Source organism: Bombus terrestris, chromosome 7, assembly GCF_910591885.1.
Source record: "Bombus terrestris chromosome 7, iyBomTerr1.2, whole genome shotgun sequence".
Lineage (NCBI taxonomy): Eukaryota > Metazoa > Arthropoda > Insecta > Hymenoptera > Apidae > Bombus > Bombus terrestris.
Window position 1 is genome coordinate 1,728,381 of NC_063275.1, and position 24,012 is coordinate 1,752,392.

The window sequence follows — 24,012 nt, forward strand, 5'->3', positions numbered from 1 at the left end:
GAGAACACGAATTTAAAATCGGTGATATGGTCTTCACCTACAACGGAAACAAAATGAATAGAAATAAGCTGGAATAAATTAGGAAAGGACCTTTCAAAATTCTAAGAAGGATTTCAAACTCCATATACGAAGTGGATAACGATAATCGGAGATCTGAAGGGAATCTCTTCCACTCGAGTAAGCTGACCCCTTACAGAGAAGAGAATTAACGATGTAATTGTCAACACGAGGAGGGGAGGTGTAAACTCCTCAGGGGAGTTCATGTAGGATAGGGATTCTGTTTGTTTTAAGGGTAGCACGATAGGCTGTGTTTCACAGACAGACCGATCTTCTTTTATTTTACGGACGACCATTTTAAGAACCACGTTTTTCCCGAACGGACGGACAGAGAGTTACATTAGAGACAGACAATGTTACAGAATAGTTATTTAAGATTTTAAAGACTGAAGAAGAAAGATCGGTAACTCAGGACGTTTACATTGTATTAAACATTGTACTAAAGACTTGTTATTTCCCGTTTATATAATTATTGTTATTTATTGTTATAGACGCATATTAATTGTTTTTTATTTTTGTATTTTATTATTTACTTCATAATAAAAACACGATTTTCAGACTACAGAATCGATCCCTGAATTATCCCCAGATTACGATCTTACAAATCGATTTTCACTACGCCATGCCGTTAGATGTGAAGCTACGGATTGTCATGAACGTGAACGCAAGGGGGGAGAAAGTGGAATGCATAGAATCCATAAGAAAACCAGAAGATGAAGGATGTTATGTCTTTCCTCCAGAATATCAAGCAAGAGATCATCATCCGCCGTTCTTCAGTTTATCGATAGTGAAGAAAGCCGCAAACAGCTTAACAAAGGTAGGCCATTACAAAAACATTTCAGTCACGATAGATGAAGCGACAGCAGCGTCATACATCGATACAAGTTTAAACTTCGTGTTTCGTGATATTTACTTAGAAGAATCGGAGATCATCCCCACAAGGAAAATAAAGACCGAATCCGAAAAGCCCAATCTTCAAATAGAAGCATTATTAGAGATCTTCCGGAAACAAAACATGCATGAGAGGTAAGGCACGGACTTTGACATAAAACAATTTGATGGAACGCAAAGAGCCACAGATTGGATATTAGAGTAAGAAACGGAATGCGAAAGATACGAAATTCAAAACGACGAAAAAAGGATCAAGAATTTGAAGAAATATTTGGGAAAAACAGCATCAGAATGGTACCAGACAAATCTGTTGAAGGATGAAGAATACAAGTGGGAAAATTGGAAGGCGGTATTTCTAAAAGCTTTTAGCAATAAAGGTTGGTCTGCAGTGCAATACACCTATAACTTTAAATATATTTCAGGTTCATTCACCAAATATGCCATAAAACAGGACCGATTAATATTGGAAGTAAGGAGGAAGACCTCCGATGAGACAAGGATAAATGTAATTGTTAGTCGATTACCCATACACATTCAAGATAAAGTCTATAAAGAAGCAGTACAATCAACAGGTGACCTAATCGACTCTTGGGGCAATAGGAAGACCACAGGAAAGGAAGAAAAAGTCAAGAGAGTAATGCAAGATTGAACAGAAAGCCAGAGCCACCACGCAAGAATCTACCGTGTATGATTTGTGAAGCACTGAATTTGCCAGGCCAATTTTACCCAATACAAGTATGCAGAAACAGGAACAGAAATGCACAGAGGAACCAAAACCAGGTAAATTCATTAGAAGCATTCATTACAGAAAGTAATGAAGCAAAAAACCAGATGAGAATGGAAAAAACTAAAATGCCCGGAAAAATACGAATCACTAATAAAGCTCCTTGTTAGAATCAACGACCAGAAAGAGATTGAGGGCTCCAAAAAATCATTGACCAAATAAAGGCAGATATAATAAAAGACAAGAGTATGTTTAAAACTATCAGTGGGAAGGACTTCACGAATAGCGGGGCAAAACTTAGAATGAAAATTAATAAAGTAGAGAAAGAAACAAATGTTTATATAGCGCATAATGATAACTTCACATATGATCTCATCTTAGGGCTGGACGCCATAAGAGAGTTCAAGTTGAAACAAGATGAGAATTTGAGAGTTAGTCAAAAAGTAGATGATAAAGTAGAAATAATATTTAATAGAAATAATTTAATAGAAATAATATTTAATAGAGAATTTGAGAGTTAGTCAAAAAGTAGATGATAAAGTAGAAATAATATTTAATAGAAATAATTTAATAGAAATAATATTTAATAGAGAATTTGAGAGTTAGTCAAAAAGTAGATGTAAAAGTAGAAATAATATTTAATAGAAATAATTTAATAGAAATAATATTTAATAGAGAATTTGAGAGTTAGTCAAAAAGTAGATGACAAAGTAGAAATAATATTTAATAGAAAAGAAGAAAGAAGAAATAATCAGAGAAGAAAGATAAACGTTACCGAATACAAGAAGATGGACAACCTAGGTCACCTAAATCACCTATAAAAAAAAAGAGATAAGCCAGCTTATAGAGAAATATAAAGACATATTTGCCAAACACAAATTCGATGTGAGAAATAGGAAATCACAAGAGGCTTCCATTAATCTAACCGAAAACAAATACATATCAAAGAAACCATACAGATGTAGCATTCCAGATCAGAAAGAGAGAGAATTCCAGATTACGAAATTACTAGAAACACAGAATTTATTTGGAATGAAGAATGCGAAAAATCATTTCAAAAGATTAAAGAATACCTCTGTTCAGGCCGGATACTTTCAATATACGACCATCACAAAGAAGTATTCATTTACACAGATGCCAGTGGAGAGGGCTTTGGGGCAGTTTTAAAGCAACCTCGAGGCAACGGGATGTTACACCCGGTCGCGTACTTTTCAAGAAAATTGAAACCAACTATACTGGCAACATTGGTTAATTGGTAGATATTTCACTGTTCTTTCAGATCATAAACCATTGGAATGAATGAGAATCAAGGCAAGGACCTATGAAACCTTAGGAGAGCTGATGCACTACTTGTCGCAGTACGACTTCAAGATCATCTATGCTCCAGGAAAACACAACATGGAGGCAGACGCACTATCCATGAACCCCGTCTTAGAAAGCTTTGAGAATGAGGAAAATGTTTTGAAAGTAGCAAATATTATAAAAAGACAAGACATAATCCGAGATCAAAAAGAAAACAGAGAAGATATTAAAAATACAAAAGACCTTATAAAAGATCAGAGATTTTTTTTTTAAATATTAAAGGACGCCAACCTATATTCATTTCACAAGAGTTTGGTGAACATAAAACATAAGGAAGGTTCATGATTTCTTTGGTCACACTGGAAGAAACCATATACTGAAGAAAATCCGACCCTTTTATTATTTCAAAAAGATGTACCGAATTAAATTAACCGAATTAACATTAAATTAATTTTTACCTTGACAGACTGCCCATCCTTCAATGGACTGAACGAAAGGGTAAATCAAACATTAGTAAATAGGATCAGATGTAAGATCAATTCAGACAAAAATAAAAGAAACTGGACAAAAATCGCAGAAGAAAGCGTAGAAGAATACAATAACACCAGACGCAGTTTAACGGGATTTGCCCTAAATCATTTACTGTCTGGAAAAAAGATCGAAATCGTCCCTAAGGAAATAATGGAAAATAAGATAAACCTAAAAAGAGACAGATAAGAAGCATTCAAAAACTCGACAAGAAATTTCGAAATCGACAAACAAAAATACGATAAAAACAGAAGAGAACACGAATTTAAAATCGGTGATATGGTCTTCACCCACAACGGAAACAAAATGAATAGAAATAAGCTGGAAGAAATTAGGAAAGGACCTTTCAAAATTCTAAGACGTATTTCAAACTCCATATATGAAGTGAATAACGATAATCGGATATCTGAAGGGAATCTCTTCCACTCGAGTAAGCTGACCCCTTACAGAGAAGACAATTAACGATGTAATTGTCAACACGATGAGGGGAGGTGTAAACTCCTTAGAGATCATGTGGGATAGGGATTCTGTTTGTTTTAGGGGTAGCACGACAGGCTGTATTTGACGAACGGAGCGATCTTCTTTTGTTTTACGGACGACCATTTTAAGAACCATGTTTTTCCCCAACGGACGGACAGAGAGTTACATTAGAGACAGACAAGGTTACAAAATAGTTATTTAAGATTTTAAAGACTGAAGAAGAAAGATCGGTAACTCAGGACGTTTACATTGTACTAAACATTGTACTAAAGACTTGTTATTTCCCGTTTATATAATTATTGTTATTTATTGTTATAGACGCATATTAATCGTTTTTTATTTTTGTATTTTATTATTTACTTCATAATAAAAACACGATTTTCAGACTACAGAATCGATCCCTGAATTATCCCCAGATTACGATCTTACAAATCGATTTTCACTACGCCATGACGTCAGAAGTGAAGCTACGTATTGTCATGAACGTGAACGCAAGGGGGGGGAGAAAGTGGAATGCATAGAATCCATAAGAAAACCAGAAGATGAAGGATGTTATGTCTTTCCTCCAGAATATCAAGCAAGAGATCATCATCCGCGTTTATTCAGTTTATCGATAGTGAAGAAAGCCGCAAACAGCTTAACAAAGGTAGGCCATTACAGAAACATTTCAGTCACGATAGATGACGCGACAGCAGCGTCATACATCGATACAAGTTTAAACTTCGAGTTTCGAGATATTTACTTAGAAGAATCGGAGATCATCCCCACAAGAAAAATAAAGACCGAAACCGAAAAACCCAATCTTCAAATAGAAGCATTATTAGAGATCTTCCGGAAACAAAACATGCATGAGAGGTAAGGCACGGACTTTGACATAAAACAATTTGATGGAATGCAAAAAGTCACAGATTGGATATTAGAGTAAGAAACGGAATGCGAAAGATACGAAATCCAAAACGACGAAAAAAGGATCAAGAATTTGAAGAAATATTTGGGAAAAACAGCATCAGAATGGTACCAGACAAATCTGCTGAATGATGAAGAATACAAGTGGGAAAACTGGAAGGCGGTATTTCTAAAAGCTTTTAGTAATAAAGGTTGGTCTGCAGTGCAATACACCTATAACTTTAAATATATTTCAGGTTCATTCACCAAATATGCCATAAAACAGGACCGATTAATATTGGAAGTAAGGAGGAAGACCTCCGATGAGACAAGGATAAATGTAATTGTTATTCGATTACCCATACACATTCAAGATAAAGTCTATAAAGAAGCAGTACAATCAACAGGTGATCTAATCGGACTCTTGTTGCAATACAAAGACCACAGGAAAGGAAGAAAAAGTCAAGAGAGTAATGCAAGATTGAACAGAATGCCAGAGCCACCACGCAAGGATCTACCGTGTGTGCTTTGTGAAGCACTGAATTTCCCAGGCCAATGTTACCCAATACAAGTATGCAGAAACAGAAACAGAAATGCACAGAGGAACCAAAACCAGGTAAATTCATTAGAAGCATTCATTACAGAAAGTAATGAATGCAATAACACCAGATGAGAATGGAAAAAACTAAAATGCCCGGAAAAATACGAATCACTAATAAAGCTCCTTGTTAGAATCAACGACCAGAAAGAGATTGAGGGCTCCAAAAAATCATTGACCAAATAAAGGCAGATATAATAAAAGACAAGAGTATGTTTAAAACTATCAGTGGGAGGGACTTCACGAATAGCGGGGCAAAACTTAGAATGAAAATTAATAAAGTAGAGAAAGAAATAAATGTTTATATAGCGCATAATGATAACTTCACATATGATCTCATCTTAGGGCTGGACGCCATAAGAGAGTTCAAGTTGAAACAAGATGAGAATTTGAGAGTTAGTCAAAAAGTAGATGATAAAGTAGAAATAATATTTAATAGAAATAATTTAATAGAAATAATATTTAATAGAGAATTTGAGAGTTAGTCAAAAAGTAGATGATAAAGTAGAAATAATATTTAATAGAAATAATTTAATAGAAATAATATTTAATAGAGAATTTGAGAGTTAGTCAAAAAGTAGATGATAAAGTAGAAATAATATTTAATAGAAATAATTTAATAGAAATAATATTTAATAGAGAATTTGAGAGTTAGTCAAAAAGTAGATGATAAAGTAGAAATAATATTTAATAGAAATAATTTAATAGAAATAATATTTAATAGAGAATTTGAGAGTTAGTCAAAAAGTAGATGACAAAGTAGAAATAATATTTAATAGAAAAGAAGAAAGAAGAAATAATCAGAGAAGAAAGATAAACGTTACCGAATACAAGAAGATGGATAACCTAGGTCACCTAAATCACCTATAAAAAAAAGAGATAAGCCAGCTTATAGAGAAATATAAAGACATATTTGCCAAACACAAATTCGATGTGAGAAATAGGAAATCACAAGAGGCTTCCATTAATCTAACCGAAAACAAATACATATCAAAGAAACCATACAAATGTAGCATTCCAGATCAGAAAGAGATAGAATTCCAGATTACGAAATTACTAGAAACACAGAATTTATTTGGAATGAAGAATGCGAAAAATCATTTCAAAAGATTAAAGAATACCTCTGTTCAGGCCGGATCCTTTCAATATACGACCATAACAAAGAAGTATTCATTTACACAGATGCGAGTGGAGAGGGCTTTGGGGCAGCTTTAAAGCAACCTCGAGGCAACGGGATGTTACACCCGGTCGCGTACTTTTCAAGAAAATTGAAACCAACTATACTGGCAACATTGGTTAATTGGTAGATATTTCACTGTTCTTTCAGATCATAAACCATTGGAATGAATGAGAATCAAGGCAAGGACCTATGAAACCTTAGGAGAGCTGATGCACTACTTGTCGCAGTACGACTTCAAGATCATCTATGCTCCAGGAAAACACAACATGGAGGCAGACGCACTATCCATGAACCCCGTCTTAGAAAGCTTTGAGAATGAGGAAGATGTTTTGAAAGTAGCAAATATTATAAAAAGACAAGACATAATCCGAGATCAAAAAGAAAACAGAGAAGATATTAAAAATACAAAAGACCTTATAAAAGATCAGAGATTTTTTTTTTAAATATTGAAGGACGCCAACCTATATTCATTTCACAAGAGTTTGGTGAACATAAAACATAAGGAAGGTTCATGATTTCTTTGGTCACACTGGAAGAAACCATATACTGAAGAAAATCCGCCCCTTTTATTATTTCAAAAAGATGTACCGAATTAAATTAACCGAATTAACATTAAATTAATTTTTAGCTCGACAGACTGCCCATCGACCAATGGACTGAACGAAAGGGTAAATCAATCATTAGTAAACAGGATCATATGTAAGATCAATTCAGACAAAAATAAAAGAAACTGGACAAAAATCGCAGAAGAAAGCGTAGAAGAATACAATAACACCAGACGCAGTTTAACGGGATTTGCCCTAAATCATTTACTGTATGGAAAAAAGATCGAAATCGTCCCTAAGGAAATAATGGAAAATAAGATAAACTTAAAAAGAGACAGATAAGAAGCATTCAAAAACTCGACAAGAAATTTCGAAATCGACAAACAAAAATACGATAAAAAAAGAAGAGAATACGAATTTAAAATTGGTGATATGGTCTTCACCCACAATGGAAACAAACTAAATAGAAATAAGCTGGAAGAAATTAGGAAAGGACCTTTCAAAATTCTAAGAAGTATTTCAAACTCTATATACGAAGTGGATAACGGTAATCCGAGATCTGAAGGGAATCTCTTCCACTCGAGTAGGCTGTCCCCTTACAGAGAAGACAATTAACGATGTAATTGTCAACACGAGGAGGGGAGGTGTAAACTCCTCAGGGGAGTTCATGTAGGATAGGGATTCTGTTTGTTTTAAGGGTAGCACGATAAGCTGTGTTTGACGAACGGAGCGATTTTCTTTTGTTTTACGGACGACCATTTTAAGAACCACGTTTTTCCCGAACGGACGGACAGAGAGTTACATTAGAGACAGACAATGTTACAGAATAGTTATTTAAGATTTTAAAGACTGAAGAAGAAAGATCGGTAACTCAGGACGTTTACATTGTACTAAACATTGTACTAAAGACTTGTTATTTCCCGTTTATATAATTATTGTTATTTATTGTTATAGACGCATATTAATTGTTGTTTATTTTTGTATTTTATTATTTACTTGATAATATAAACTCGATTTTCAGACTACAGAATCGATCCCTGAATTATCCCCAGATTACGATCTTACATATATATATATATATAAGAAACATATAATTTTAATTTGTATAATATGTACAATTTAAAGAATATGAGAAGCTTCAAAGTTTCATGTAATGCACGTGGAAGTTTAAAAAGCGGAACGACAACGTTCGACGATCAAAATCGCGTTTTATTCGATGCATTCTTCCATGTGAAAATAATTTCCTGTTTCTTTCGGAAAGTTCGTTTCAGAAGAAGCATATTATAGATTTAAAAAATATATATGGAAGAAACACATAATGTTAGTAAATTTGTAGAATTTAAAAAATATGCGGAGCTTCATAGTTTCATGTAATACACATGAGAGTTTGACGACAACGGCAACGTTCGACGATCGGAATTGCGTTTCGTCGGAGACGTCCGATCAGTAGGAAGATTTGAATCGCGAGCGTTCATCTCGTGTGGCGTATCGGTGTATCAAAAGCGGATATCCAGACGGTCGGTAAAATCAAACATGTGATTCGCACTTGCCACACTGCTGTACCGTATTCAGAAATGCCGTTCCAACAATGGCGTCGCATTATCCGTATCATTGTCTACCATTTTATAGGAAAAACCATTCTTGTATCCGTATCGGATTAACCAACGATAGCAGAAACTTGTTTCTGCCAGCTTTGCAGAGCAACTCTACATCGCTCGCATTTTGCATCGATGATCGTTCTCGAACACGTTCGCGTTCCATAGCCCAACTTTTTCACGACCCAGTTGATTCGTCGATACAACAAATCTTCCGATTGCGATCGTTCTCTACCACCGAGTCGTTGAAAAATTGACATCGGTTGTGTCTGCTATTTGGAAATTAGGTGTCAAAATTAATTGCAACGAACAGCGTGAAATCGTCATAACGACGCTTAAAACCACCGTTTACGATTAATTATCGATTCGGTGCACGATCGCAGTTACACGTTCTGTAGCCTCGTTATCGTTTATCAATCTTGGTCGTTGGATCGGCCACGCATTAATATCGAATCGAGCGGATTTTTTAGACAAATGGCTGGTGGCTGCTGGCAAGACAATAACAAACGAGGCTCGAAGGCAACCTGATAATTAATACGTCAAAATCACCGGCGAACAAACGACCAGTCGTTTCATGCACAACGCGCCTAACTGAAATTCATTTGCGCACCTATACGCGTACAGAAAAGCTGCCCATAGTCATTACACTCGCAGCCTGACAAATTTCAACCGGGACACGCACGTGCAACTGGCAGCTCGGCCATTTCCACATTTTCAATCGATCCGATTCTGACTTCAGTCACTTTCCCATCGCGCTCAGTCGAAAGCGGACAAAAGGGAAACGCGATCGGTCCAATGCAAACCGCCGATCTCCCAACTTTCCGGATACCGTGGCGAAGGTCGCTGTTACGCGCCAATTCCACTCGAAACTTGTCGATCATCGGTATCGCGTCTGACAGGAACAGCGCGTAAATGGGAAGCTAGTCGAATGTGTTTGTTTCATTCCGTTCAATCGAAATGTATTGAGGAAACCTGCAAGTATGAGGAGATCTACAGTCCTACTGGGAACGAACGATCGTACTTCGTTTAGCGTCTAGCGATCTAGCGATCGATCTGGAATTTTTCTGATATCTGATATCATCGTATCGAACGATACGCAGTAAAAATTGTAAAAACGTGTGGGAAGTTGTACGAAACGAGGAAACTGGTTATTTGGGGTTCGATAAACAAACTGCGGGACTCTTTTACACTTTGACGAGTACCAGACATTTTGACTGATATTGGGATAAATAGCATTGATATAAAATTATTTTCAGTTTGAATACGTAAAAAAGAAAATAAAATTTATTATATTGTTCTTTTAGTTATCGTTGCGAAAGCCGTTGTGGAAAAAAATATAACATGGAGTAGGAGTTTTCAAATAAAATTGTAAAGCTTGTCAATTTGACTAGTGTGGTAGTTCCAGACTAGAACTAACCTAACCTCAATCTAGTCCAGAGATACCACACCAGACAAAATGACTGGTTCTACAGTTTTATAAATTTGTCAACCCTCGTTTAGGGATCATAATTCATATAATGAATTTTATTTTGTTTTTTATGTATTCAAATTTAAAATAATTTTATATTAAGGCTATTTATACCAAAACCAGTCAAAATGATTGATGCTTGTCAAAGTATAAAAGGGTTCTGCAATCATTTTATCGAACCCCAATTAACCAGTTTCCTGGTTTTCTACAACTTCCCACACGTTTTTACAACTTTTACTGCGTTTCATTCGATATGACGATATCAAATATCAGGAAAATTCCGGATCGACCGCTAGATTGCTAGATACTAACGCTAGCAATGCCACACCAGTAAAAAGATTGGTTCTACGATTTTATAAATGTGTCTACCCTCGTTTAGGTCGATCATGGTGCCAGATGGATTAATAATACCAAAAATATACTAAATAACATGGAATTGCTTCTGTAAGAAAGCAATAAATCAATAAATATACAAATATTTTATTATTACGTATTTTTTAAAGACCAGACATTTTCACTGGTTTTAATAGAAATAGCTTCGTGTTAACTATGGATAGTTCTAGTGTTAAAGAAGACCTAAGGAAAAATATACAATATATCGTCTATTTAACGATTTACAAAAATGGCAGAAACTAACAAACGTTTGGGACGCCTGGCGAGAGTAGCTTCGATCGATAGAGGACAGCAGGCGGTTGAACGAAATTGCAGTGGAAATCGAATTTTCGTTTCCAGCTTGCACCGCACAGCCTTTTGAATGCGTCGCTCGATTAGCAGAATTAAACGGGCCACCTCATCGGTGACCACGAAATGCAGCTGGCTAAGTGCTCGCGTTAACCGCAGGCAGGACACGAAATGCGGCCAGGTAAGTAAAAGAAGAAACGAAACGATAACGTAAACAGAGGAGAGAAGCTGGTTGCAAAATGCAATTAACTGGCGCCATTCACCGATACGGACCTATGAATTCTCAATCGCCGTTTAATCGGTACAATCTGTTCCGCAGTTAGCATATCGGTAGTTGATTGTATGGGGGACACAGGATTGCGCTTGTACGCGACTCCGAAGGCCGGTCAGCCAGCTATTGGAAATCAATTAACCCACGACCGTGGCACGTCTCAACTCTACTCCTCTGCACTGTCGCGACCGCCCTTCCGTACATACGTGTGCACCGCCGAGATTATCGATATACAAACGAGCAATAGCTGGAGAAGAAAACACCGACACCGGTGATTAATCCGGTCGCGATTTCCCGATTTACGTGTACAAACGCTTCTTCCATGTTGGAATTTTCATGGATCGCAGAGGTAGAAGAGAATCAGCCCGATCTTAATTACTAAGAGCTTCGACCTTAATTGCTGACAAAGTCGATGAAATATAGGTGTTTCGGGTGGGTGGGGGGTCGTGTTGCTGCTTGTTAACGTAGTTGTCAATTCACGATGATAATCGACGATTCTCTTCCCATCGACCGTGACTTTCGCGTATTTATACATCTAATCGAAATATTACGTAACGGGTGTCTTTGTAAATAAATGCAACATTTCTCGCGGTATTTGCAGAATGAAAGATACAGCATCGGTGGAGAAACGGTTCGGAAAGTACGGGAAGAGATAGCCGGACGTTGCGTAGTTTGCCACGCGGAGAATGCAAATGCAACGACCAATTTCTACGACTCATCGTGGTAAAAACTTTGCAACTGGGTCGGTGCTAGTCCATAGCCAATTTTGAGAAATTCAGCGCGCAGAGCGGAACAAGTACATCCTCGTTTATACCTCGAAACTGTTCCAGCTTCTTTCTTCCAACGCCAATAAAATATATCGCTCGTAAAGTTAACTCCTGGCCAAATTGACTCTATCATTTGTACTTTGCGATCTCTCTCGGCCCATAACAAACCCTAGGAATAATAGTTTCGTTGCAAACAGTCACAAGAGAAAAGGAAAGAAGATAAATCAGTTCTATGCGGAAACATAGCTCGGTTCGATACGATTAAGAAATACAGGGCAAAAGTGAGGATAAGTTCATGTTCACAGCAGTATGCGTTTATATCGTTTCACCGAGTAGGAGGATCGATTGAACGTGTACATAACAAGAAGCGGTGTTTCGTTCTTCGAACGCGGCGAGTATAGGGGCAAAGTGATTGACAAAGGATCAGCGTAACCAAGTGACTCGAACCACGTGTCCTATTGTGCATCTGCATTATTCAATTACCAAGTTGCGAGTAAGCGTTACGGGAAGGCAGCTCGGCTGGAAAATGCGAGTTATACCATGCATCCGCCGACGCCAAAGAACTCTTCTCCCTTTATAATTCCCCGTTCGACTCGAACGCATTTTACGAGCCAACTCTTTTTTAATCCCATCACCGATGCCTTGTCTCTCTCGTTTACCACTTTTTTTTTTATCGCCTTTAAAATCTTCTCGTTCCTTCTTCGAAATCAGTTCGAAATGAAATCGTCAAATATGTAGCGGCACATGAGCCAGAGGACAATTTGAATCATATTGTTGTTTTGCAGTTTGTTGGAGTATCAACATCGTTAGGACATACACAATGTGATAATAAATAAACTCGACTAAGAAAATAAGAAGACTAATTTGAATTTTCCAGTAGGAATAAATGACCATGTTCTCCAGTTTATCAGTCAGTCGTGCCAGTCAATATCAGTATCTATCAGTTATCAATTAGTCTCGTTGTAGCGACAGTAAACTTTCCAATGGTTTCTGTCCCGTGGCTCGGCTACACAAAGATCCTATTCTTCGGACAAGATGATTGTCAGATGTCGATACATGCTCGCAGAATTTTTCAGTTAGCCTAAGGAATAGGCTGTTCATGATTAAATACTTGACGCTATTTCCAATAGAAACTGGCATACCCCGAGGCAGTGTCCTTGAACCTCTGCTGTTCACCATCTACACTGCTGATTTACCAACTTTAACAGAGATAGCCACAGCGACATTTGCTGATGATACAGCTTTATTAGCATCCCACTGAGACCCGATAATTGCATCCTCAACTCTGCAGCGAGGTCTCGACTCTATGGAAAGGTGGGTCTACAAATGGCGCTTCAAAATAAATGAAAATAAATCCAGTCATATAACCTTCATGCTGCGAAAACAATCCTACCCACAGGTGACCATAAATAATATTCCAATCGTAAACAAAGATACGGTCATGGGCATGATTCTGAACAGAAGAATGACATGGAAAGGGCACGTCGTAGATAAATCCAAAGAACTGAAAAAGACTCTACTGGCTCATTGACAGACGGTCCAACTTAAACGTGCAGAGTAAAATAATGCTATGTAAAGCCATATTAAAACCTGTTTGGACCTATGGGACCCAACTATGAGGAACAGCGAGTAATTCCAACATAGAAATTCCCCAATGATTTCAATCAAAAACTCTAGGATCCTTAATAGATGCACCTTGGTATGTTATCAACGAAACAATACACCGCGACCTTAAGATACCTACAGTTAAAGAAGAAATATCCAAATTCAGTAACAGATATAATATAAAAATTAACAATCACCAAAACCCATTAGTTACCCAATTACTTGACACGACGGATCAGATCCGCAAACTAAAAGACAATACCCTTTAGATCGAAGCATTAGATTCAACTAGAATCAAACATACTATAAACTCTTACAATCCAAGTTATAGTACTACGGCAAGATAATTTACTTATAATTCTCAATGAAAATTGACTGTAAAAGTTTACCAAATAAAAAAAAAGCTAGCCTAAGGATCCGCTATAAATCTTAGGATTTATTTAGCTAAGGTTCTCCTAAGGAACAAATAGTCTCTGTCTCAACAGTCCCTAAATCTATCACCTGCTGTGAGAAGATACGGGAAATCTGCTTTTCTCACGTACGATGCTTCCCGCTAGCAACTTTCTCTCGAGGGCGGTTAGCATCCTTCTCCAACCACCAACACAGAAATTAACCACTTAACAGCAACGTTCATTTCCCTCACTCTCCGAACCAAAGCTTTCCTCAACGAATCCGATGATCTCGTATCCTTAGACACACCCCATCATAGTTTTCCTCTGCAGCATCATCGTGACGGAAAGTCGGTCGTTAGACGCCTGTCCGAGTCGATAGTTGGTAGTTAGAAGTAATAATTGATCCGAGTTTCTCGACATCTTAAACAATCATCATCCGAAACGCATCGATCCGAAATCGAACTTGTAATCGCGAACCGCTGATAGTAATCGCGAATCCTAAGCAAAGTGTACGTATAGAGTATATGTTAATAAATGTAGTATCGAAAGGAGGGAAGTGTACGATTTGTTACGCTGCGAGGTTTTAGTATAGGTCGCGTTTCTGGCCGTCGCAGGCGGATCGCCTTATCGACGAGCGCCTCTAAGCAGCGACTTCCAGAAACGTCGATTTCGTCCGCTTGTTTCAAAGGCATATGTGATCATAGGCGCGAACGGTGGCATGATCCGAGCGTAGTGGGGGTCTTCTCCCCGAGAAGACCACGAAATGATCTAAGGTCAAAGTAGTCCTTGTTGAAGATTCTAAGAGCACACGTCGAGAGGTCGGATGTATAAAACCGCTAAGCCAAACGAACACGTTGACATTGTTTATCACTGAATAATCTGTCGCTCTTTAGCATTATATTCATCGTTATTAAATACACAAACTATATCACCTTGTTAACAAATAAAGCATCCTTTACTTGTCCTTCCTCTAGGCCCATTTAAGTTTCTACACAAATATACAGGGTGGTTAGTAACTGGTGGTACAAGCGGAAAGGGGGTGATTCTACGCGAAAAAAGAAGTCGAAAATATAGAATAAAAATTTTTCGTTTGAGGCTTTGTTTTCGAGAAAATCGACTTTGAATTTCCGCTCGGTACGCGTGCACTTTATCACGTCTCGTTATAACGGATCTCACTGTAGATCGTTGTCTCGATGGATATTATCGCAGTTTAAGTTTGTTTTTGCCGTAACGGAAAATTAGGAATACGTAATGAAATAATATGAAGTAATCATAAAGTTTATTATTTCAGAAATTGCTGAAAATGTTGCCCATTCCGCCGAACACATACTTCTGCTCTTTTAATTAAATTTCTATAAACACTTTCTAACGTATTCGATTGTTTTAAAGTATGAAAGGCTACAATAATCTTTTCTTTCAATTGCTCGCAACTTGCGATTTCTTCAGAATAGACAATTGATTTAATATGGCTCCATAAATAAAAGTCAAGCGGAGTTAAGTCAGGAGAGCGTGGTGGCCGAGCTATTGTCCCAGCGAAAATTCAAAGTCGATTTTCTCGAAAACAAAGCCTCAAACGAAAAATTTTTGTTCTATATTTCCGACTTCTTTTTTCGCGTAGAATCGCCCCCTTTCCGCTTGTACCATCAGTTACCAACCACCCTGTACATTGTTAAATATACTCAAGTGTTTCTTCCGCACCTGACACCTGATATATCCACCTCAGCATCTTAGCAAGTGTTGTCTGTACTTATTTATTTATTATTTTAAAATACACTCGACAGTTTCAACAGCAAGTTATCTCGTTATTCAAACAACAAACTATCCTCTACGTTGGTAACCCCAACGTGAGTTGAACACGACCAAACATCCTCAACAAATATCCGTGGACCAAACTGCAGCGCAATTAAAACTGCTCTCTAGTAGCTTCGACCAGTCTCAACGAGATTCCTTTCATCTGTGCTAAAAAGTTTCGCGCTAATAAGCTGCGCGCCAATCGTCCAGCTTTCGTTCTGAACTCACGCGAAATATCGTCGACTTGAGTTCGCAAGATTCGCGTTTACCATACGATGATTATATTTAAATAAAGAACGTTAAAAGTACCGCGGTTAAACGTTCTATGGCGAATGTTTGAATTGAAGTAGATGTCAGCGGAAGTGCTATTTTTCCAGGTGGAAGATAGTTCGGATATTCGTTAACACAGTGCATGCAACGTAACCCGCATTCAAATGATTGACAGCCATGAAAAGTACGAAGATAGAAAAGCGAGAAAAAAATAGGAAAAAACCCTATACGATGCAGCGCGTCCCAAAGGAAGTTCTCTTCCCGTTCGCTTTTTACGGGTCTTTCGGGAAAAAAAGAACGATCCGTAGAATTTCGCTAGGAATCTGCATGAAATTTCATCCGCGGCAAATGTCGACGGCGATAACGCGGCATCATTCGAACGGTTTTTGTTCCTTTTCCCAAAAGACACGGCAAAATGGTGCGAGAAAGTATCGCGTGGCGTAAACGTAAAAGCGAGAAACGTTCAAGCAAAAGTAGTCTAAGATAGTTCAGGGCTATCGATTTGCTTTCGTCTTTCACGTGAAACTCACGGATGCTGTCGATGCTCGGAATATCTGACGTGTCGGTCCTCTGAGAAGCCATAGATGCCGGCTACCGCGGCCATACCTCAATCTCCACGGGTAACAGAGAACTCAATGACCATTCCAGTTTCATAATACCTCGCCGAAGCTAAGAGCGTGGATGTTCCGTGTCCGGTGTCATGTCGTATCTTCGTGAAGCTTGACGCTCTCTATTTTCAGCCCCGCTTCCCGATCGACCGTCTGCCCGTTTCGTTCTCAGCCGTAGGAACCGCTCGTCATGCAGTTCCATAAGTGGCCTTGTCCCTCTTTTAAAATAATCCTCGAGACAAGCATCGACCAAGGTCGCGCATCCCCTTCGCTTATCGCCGATCGTCTGTACTTTCACACCTTCCTCGACTCAACTTATTTATTGTTTTTTTAATCTTCTATCACTTTACAGGTTTCGTCTTTTCTTCCACACATTCTTCGTTACGATACACTGAATAGGAATTGGTTCGTACACGAGAAACTGCCAACTGCTCGACAGCACGAACGTCACCTTAGGTTGGCGAATCGCAGATGGTCGTAAGGCAGACGAACGTGCAATATCTATCGTCGATTCGTTTCGAATAAAAAGTAATGGTATCTTTTAACGCCGGTGAGTTACAAAGAAACTTTCTGCAAGAAGAATTTCTTTTTTTTTGCGAACTAAGCGTAGTCGAGTTGAAAGGAAGTTACTTAAGGGGATTGAGTTCTCCGTTAAGGAAGAAGCAGCACCGCGTGTCCGAGATCCGCTAGTCCCGCATTCTCTGTGTATCTGGCGAAAACTGAAAAACGAAATCCCATTTTGCGAAAGAGCTCCGATTGATTTATACGCACCGTGATCGCTAAAATTAATCGAGTGTTAATTCAAACTCTTTGCGTGCCGTGCTTCGTCGGGAGAACCCGCCGTGACCTGTTTACCAATTACGCGTTTCGCGTTACTATTTCAATTTTAACCCAACCGATGTAATAATAACGGAACAAAGAACGTCGATAAAAGAAATTGCTCTTTGTCGTAGAGAAAAGAATTTCCCTAGACTAACCGTCTTACGAGCGAATTTTCTGAAAAATTCTAATCGCGATTTCACCAGCAACGACGACGATCGATCGCCTCTTACGTTCCAATTCGATTCGAAACGAAGGAAAAAGCAGCTCGTACGAAACGTACGTTTCCGCATCGACGATTTCAAACGAACGAACGCGAAGAGCAATTCGTTTGCCGAGCTTTGTTCCATCCTCTGTCGAACGAGTCGCACGATGCAGCATTGCGGTGTTGCAGCCTCCGTTACCGAGCGGATCACGATAAACGCAACTTTTCGTCCATCGATTTCAGTCACGCGACCCTCGTTCAACGAAATAGAACGTTCGCGTTCCGCACCGCGAGTCAATCTTCCGCCATTGCTTATTCGCTGAATTTACCTTTTCTTTACTTCATTTCCGTTACCATATTTTTCTGCCCTTCCACCGAATGGGAAACGAAGTTACAATATCGGCGAACAACGACCATCGTTTCTCTCCAACGACGTTTGCAACTACCCGCGCTGGTACAGTTCGAGTAATATTGTCGAGGTTGGTGTACGAAAAATGTCACGATTTTGAACAAGCGACGGGAGGTGACGTTTATTAACCTCTTAGGTACTGAATTTTACATGGGCTGTTTCTTTGTACGGCAGAGTTTCACGCGAATTACGCGTAAACGATAAGGCACTGCAACATGTGACGAATAATAGTGTTGCCTACGCAAGCACAATGGAACGAAGTTTTTGATAATTATATTATAATTTTTCTTAGAGATACGATGCGTATACCTGAACTTGAATAATTTACTTTAATAATTGATAATACAATCGAGTGCGATATATTTTAAAGCACCGCGTACACGTCACGATGTTCACGCTCAAAGCGCGATAGTGTTCTTCATATTGCTCTTCGTTTTCTATTTTCAAGCGATATTTTCAGCTTGAAGATTCTACGAAATTAGAAGGAGACGGATCGCTATGTCAAAAAGAGCATCTAATATTAGAACGTTTCTTTTAACGGAAAGCAACAACTGATATCTGATATTGGCAAAAATAAAGACTATATATTCTGTCTGTATATTGTTAACATTGTCATAGAACGTTGCGAGGATACAAAAAAGTGCGAAGCAAGACAATTGAAAAAGATGATTTAGTTGAAACGGTAAGCGAATGAGCGAGTAGAGTGAGGCATCATAAGGGCGCGTCCGAACATAAGACGACTTTCGCGAAAGCCACTATAGTGGCCCGTCGTACCTAAGAGGTTAACGGGAGTATCCCGCAATAGGAAAGTTCGAGTTGTTGGCGGACCTTCTCTCGTTTCCGCGCTTAACGAGTACTCCATTCAAAACGATGCTCTCGCGACTCTTAACGATCACGACATTCCGTTGTTTATACACAGGTACTCGAGAGTGGAAATTCTATTCGTAGGAGGCATAGGTCGAACGTGACTGATCGTCGGCAAAAAATCAGCCAGGGGCAACTTTCCGACAAAGAAACCACTGAACCGCCACACCGCCTCGTTACCGCGACTAAAAACCTAATTATCAATTAATTGGTAATTATTACTTAAATACAACAAATTAACGTAACGCGACTCAAAGTCAAAGCCTTTTTCGCGAAGAAAGTAAAGTAATGCAACGTCAAGTCGGGTGCAATTGCGTCCAAGTTACAATTCGGTAAACACACTCACTTTTTACTGCGTGCGATCGACGATTAACGCGTTAAACTTGACGCGAAAAACTTTGAAAAATTTGTATAAGGACGACACCGACTCGCTGGACCGGAGAGCGTGACGTCAGAGGCTAAAGCGACAGACCGCAATGTTCGAGTAATATTTATGCCTCTATTATCGTTCCAGCTATTCTAGAAATGGTAATCGATACTTCGTACGACACTACAGCACACACTTTCGCTGTGGCTCTAACGAATAACATTTCGAACGAACAGCTCATCGTTTCGCAAAAAACTCATCGCGGAAACGTGATACCCGAACGAAACATTTTTCTACTGTTTCTACGGTCACTTGCGTGGCAAACAGTAGGACACGTTGAGCGATTTTTTATCGTTTTCGATGTTTTCAAAATCACCGAATGGAAAGCGAGTAGCTTCTAACCCGCGACGATATTCGATCGGAAGTCGCACTGTTCGATGCAAGTTCTTTCCGCGATGTAACTCGAAATGACGCGATCAGCCATGGTCACGAAGGATTATTGGTTGATCCGCCTCGATTCGACCTCTGACTTTTGATCGTACCGCCCCTTACTCGGATCCACAAATCGCCTTGTCTAAAGCTGATGGACAGCCCGTCACGTCACTAAGAAATCGAACACCGTCTTAGTATTTTTCGGAAGCACCAGCGCAAATGCAAGTTTCCATCTTTCTCGATGGAACTCGATGCACTTTCTAGCGATAGAATAAACGTACGGTTTAAACGACGAGGGAAAAGAAAACGGAATATTGTGCCGATTGAAAGTTTTGCTTTCTTTGCACACGAACGTGGCGGCAGTGTTTTCGCGCTCGAAGCGTGGAAGAAAATGAGTGGCGTAGCGCGTACGACGCGCTACGTCTATTGTTGACAGGTCGAAAGGTAACTGCGGCACGTCCAGTTCTTCGAGGCAGCGTACCACGCGCGCCACGTGCTCCGCTCGCTTGGCTCCGCCTACCAGTCGCTCGGTGGCCAAAGAAACCGCCGTGAATCTATAACGAAGCAGCTTCTGTTAAAGCTGATCTTTCATCGTTACTCGCGATCCTAATTGGACGTGTGCCGTGAATCAGTGAATTTATAGCCACTGTAGAAAGTGCAGATCGCGCGAACCATCGGTATTTCCGAATGGAAGCGTGGAATTTCTGCTGAAGAGCAGAAAACAAAAGTTGGAACTGAAAACAGCGACACGAGCGGCGTAGAAGCCGCAGGGTAAATCCATACTACGTTCTATGGAAAGAAACGAGTTCCCCCAGAAAGTGCAGGTAATTCCTGGCGGTATCAAGGCCTCAATTAGTCTCGCAATCGCGCACGCCACCTTTAAAAATGTACACGTGACGCGTAACAAATTGTGGCTAGCAATTGCTGCCATGGTTTGACGCGCTGTAACTTGGGTTCGCGCGGACAGTGTCGGAAGCGCGCTCGATTCTCCGATAATTTCCAGCTTTGTATTTTATGGTCGAGCAGAGAAAGAATCGCCGAAGTTTCGAGTGAATTTTTTCAACGGATTCCATATCGAACAGCGTTCACGCGAGAAACAGTGGCAACAGTCGCAGGTTTACACGCCACGCTTATCTACGAGGTTTTTAACGTGTCCGGAGGAAAAAAAACCGAGCGTCAGCCATACCGTGCAACCATGTTCCTTTATCGCTATCTGCAGCGACAACCGGTTCGGTTAAGAATCTAAGTGCAGTATCGATGCGAAACTTCCGCACTGACTTCATTTACAACGCGACTATTATAGTAGCCACGAATACATTACTATGGCACGGATTAAACGTAGGTACTTCCATGTAGTCACACGATTCCGATGACCTCACGCGACCAGACGGTTTCAAGACAGATTGAAAATATTATTCACGATCGAACGATTAGCTTAATACTTTGACTGCCATGTTGGTCATATATGACCGGCCACGATTCTTCCTGTGGCGCCACGGTGGTTATTGGCGACCGGAGCGCTTGAAGTTCTTATAATTGTAAAAATTGTGTGAAAACTGACAGTTAGGGTATTTTCAATATAACCGATAAATAGAAGATACTTTGAAATAAAAAGTGTCCCATTGAACAATGAAACATTTTTATTAGAACATCGATAAAAAAAAATGAGAACAAATGTTGCATCTAACGGTGCACTGTGTTAAAACACTTCAAATATAGACGTGGCTCATCGATACAATCTGGACGATAGGTGGTCACCTTTTTGGTCCGATTCTTAGTAATTTTTCATCCTAACTGTTTAACATTTTTGTTATACCACTCTCTGCAAAATTTTCGTGCCAGGTACGCTTGCCCTTCTTTCTTCTGCATTTCGTGTCGCAATCTTTATCGAATAAATATATTTGATGGCTTTGGTGAATGGCACCGTGTAAGGTGCGTTGCGAATGCCATTCTAAAATCTGATACCTCGATTTTTGTTTTTCTTGCTTGTTTATAAAGTATCATCGCGTTTGAAATTGATGTATTTAACAATAACTCTAAAGCTAATTTTATATACCACTCGAGGGTTCTTCTATGTGGTGTAGAACATACTATCATTCGATCTGATAAATCTGCAGCACATTTTCCTCTATTGTAATCTACCACTACCATTGCTTTATCAGAAACATCATTTTTTTTCCGGACCTCTACCATCTCCGTCGAATGTTTCGTCGAAATCATGAAAATAATCATAATACTGTTTACTAATATCTTCTACACGTTTCAACAATATATTCCGCACGTTTTGCTTACGACGAAATAACAAATACTAATGGTTTGTTGAAATAAACGAAGCCTTGTTATAATATGTCGCTATCAATTGTTACCAAGGCGTCACGGTGGCCATCCGTTAATTAATAAGATAAACGGTCCATTGGGGAAGAATGTTGTTTTACATCATCAATTTATTATTCTTTTGCCATTAAATGCTCTGAATATTAAAAATACTGCCGTGGCGTCCTCAGCGAGACACGTGATTTCGGCGTGGCAGTCAAAGTGTTAAAAGCTTTACGAACGTTTCTCTCCGCAATATCCGTCTATCGGTAAACTCATCAAGCTTCTTCTTTCGGGACATTTGTGTACATTTGTGTACATACATTGTGCTTGACTCGAGCGATTTATCGATTTGCAACGGTGATAGGTCGTCCGAAAAGTTTCTTTCGTTTTATAAGGAAACAATGGAAAACAGGGCTATGTTTACACTTGCCTGAAACAGCTGACAAACTAGTGTATTATAGGAAAAAGATAAAAGGGAGAAAATATCGTTCTTTTTTCCTACGTCGCGTGAATTTGCGGATGAAAAGCTGTTTCGGAAAAATTGAACTTTTGTTGCTAATTTCGAGAATGAAAAGATCGAATTAAACCTGTCGATAAGCTAAGTAAAAATTCACCTTGACTTCATTAAAGAATGCAGTTACGTATATAAGTTAGATTTCTTATCTACCGCGGAAAAGAAACTTAGTTGCAGTGTAAAATTTTCTTGTAGAAGTAAACACGCAATTATTAGGTCGTCCGAAAAGTTTCTTTCGTTTTATAAGGAAATAGTGGACGCACTACATTTTCCATTTTATATTATTTTATCGAATGATCCATTATGATGCATTTTCTTCTATCGAAATAAAGATCACAACGTTCGACATATCAGATTTCATGTTTGTATAAAGATGCATCGTTGTAAAAGACGTGTCTGTAAAAGAAAGCCACTTTTCGGACAACCCGATACAACGTTAGAGTCTGCAAACCAGCCATCGTCTGATTGTAAATTAATTTGTAATTAAATCAGCGTGTAATTAAAGTCGCCTCTTGTTCTGTCGAACGCAAAATCCTGCGCTGCACTCGTGAAAACAGCCGATACACATCTCTGTTCCCTTAAGTTGCAGCAGGCATATCACATCGTCATCGACGTATCGTAAAATCTTCCCATCTGTCTTTACGTCCGAAGCCGTTAACGAAGAGTAAACGAGCGAACAGCTCCATTAGATTTCTCAACCGGTTTATTTAAAAGCCACCTCTTTGCGAGAGCTCGTATTTCCACCGAAAATAAACGCGTCGGTGGAAGCTCGCTGGCAGCTTACGGGGGGCGATGAAAGCGAAAACGGCGGGGGGCAAAAGTTTGCAGCATACAACTCATCGAACATAATTCATAAACCACATTGGATCGTATTAGATCGGTCGCAATGAGTTATCGACGATTTCATCGACTCATCGTTAGACGCGAATTTCTGGATCGGTTTGTCGCGTGGATCGGCTCGGCTGTCGATCGCTGCGATCGCTTGCGGCTGTGCCTGCAGGGAAATGCACGGTGCACTGGGCATCGCGTTAGGAAAATTCGACGGACGAGATTTCAGCTGACTGTAGCTACAGCCGACGATAACGTCATCAATAAATGACGAGAAGTTGGAGGAGTTAGGGACAATTATTGCGCCAGCGTGAAATTTCGTGCCAGGTGGACTATAACAGGCTGGAAAGGGACGACGAGTTCCAGCTCGCAAGGAAACACGCGAAGTTGAAGTCGCCTCTGCTTCGCAGATAATTTATTTGCTTTCTGATAGCTTTCTCTGACGTTCTGAGCGAGTATGAAAAAGTGCTGAAGGAAACGACGAAGTATTCTGTATCTCCCCTGATCCGTTGGAAGGAGGAGATGACGCAGTTATTAATTGGTTTTTCACGACATCCGTCTCCGGGATGCGTCATCGATATAATAAATCAACTGTAGCAAATATCCTTCGTCCTGATTCT

The 24,012-nt window shown here is 39.3% G+C and overlaps 1 protein-coding gene and 2 long non-coding RNA genes across 28 annotated transcripts in view; 2 read left to right on the forward strand and 1 right to left on the reverse strand.

Moving 5' to 3' along the window:
- The window catches only part of LOC100648438 (potassium voltage-gated channel protein Shaker), a 198,121-nt gene that overhangs the window by 57,622 nt on the left and 116,487 nt on the right, over positions 1–24,012 (reverse strand). The window contains exons 1-2 of one of the 26 annotated variants that reach the window (XM_048407314.1): positions 19,282–20,184; positions 16,561–17,208 (exon numbers count right to left, since the gene is read on the reverse strand). The exons of 21 other annotated variants lie outside the window; for them this stretch is intronic. In XM_048407314.1, the coding sequence (XP_048263271.1) occupies positions 16,561–16,634 (74 nt within the window). In that variant the 5' untranslated portion in view covers positions 16,635–17,208; positions 19,282–20,184. Of the gene's footprint in view, positions 1–16,560; positions 17,358–17,991; positions 18,346–19,281; positions 20,185–24,012 lie in introns of those variants that run through there. 4 more of the 26 variants (XM_048407313.1, XM_020863838.2, XM_048407312.1 and 1 more) reach the window with 4 other exon arrangements.
- LOC125385411 lies at positions 26–2,572 on the forward strand. Its single transcript, XR_007224650.1, has 4 exons — positions 26–177; positions 616–874; positions 975–1,297; positions 1,371–2,572. It is a non-coding gene; the product is annotated as an uncharacterized LOC125385411 (long non-coding RNA).
- Positions 4,329–5,877, forward strand: LOC125385410. The gene is made up of 2 exons (XR_007224649.1): positions 4,329–5,051; positions 5,125–5,877. It is a non-coding gene; the product is annotated as an uncharacterized LOC125385410 (long non-coding RNA).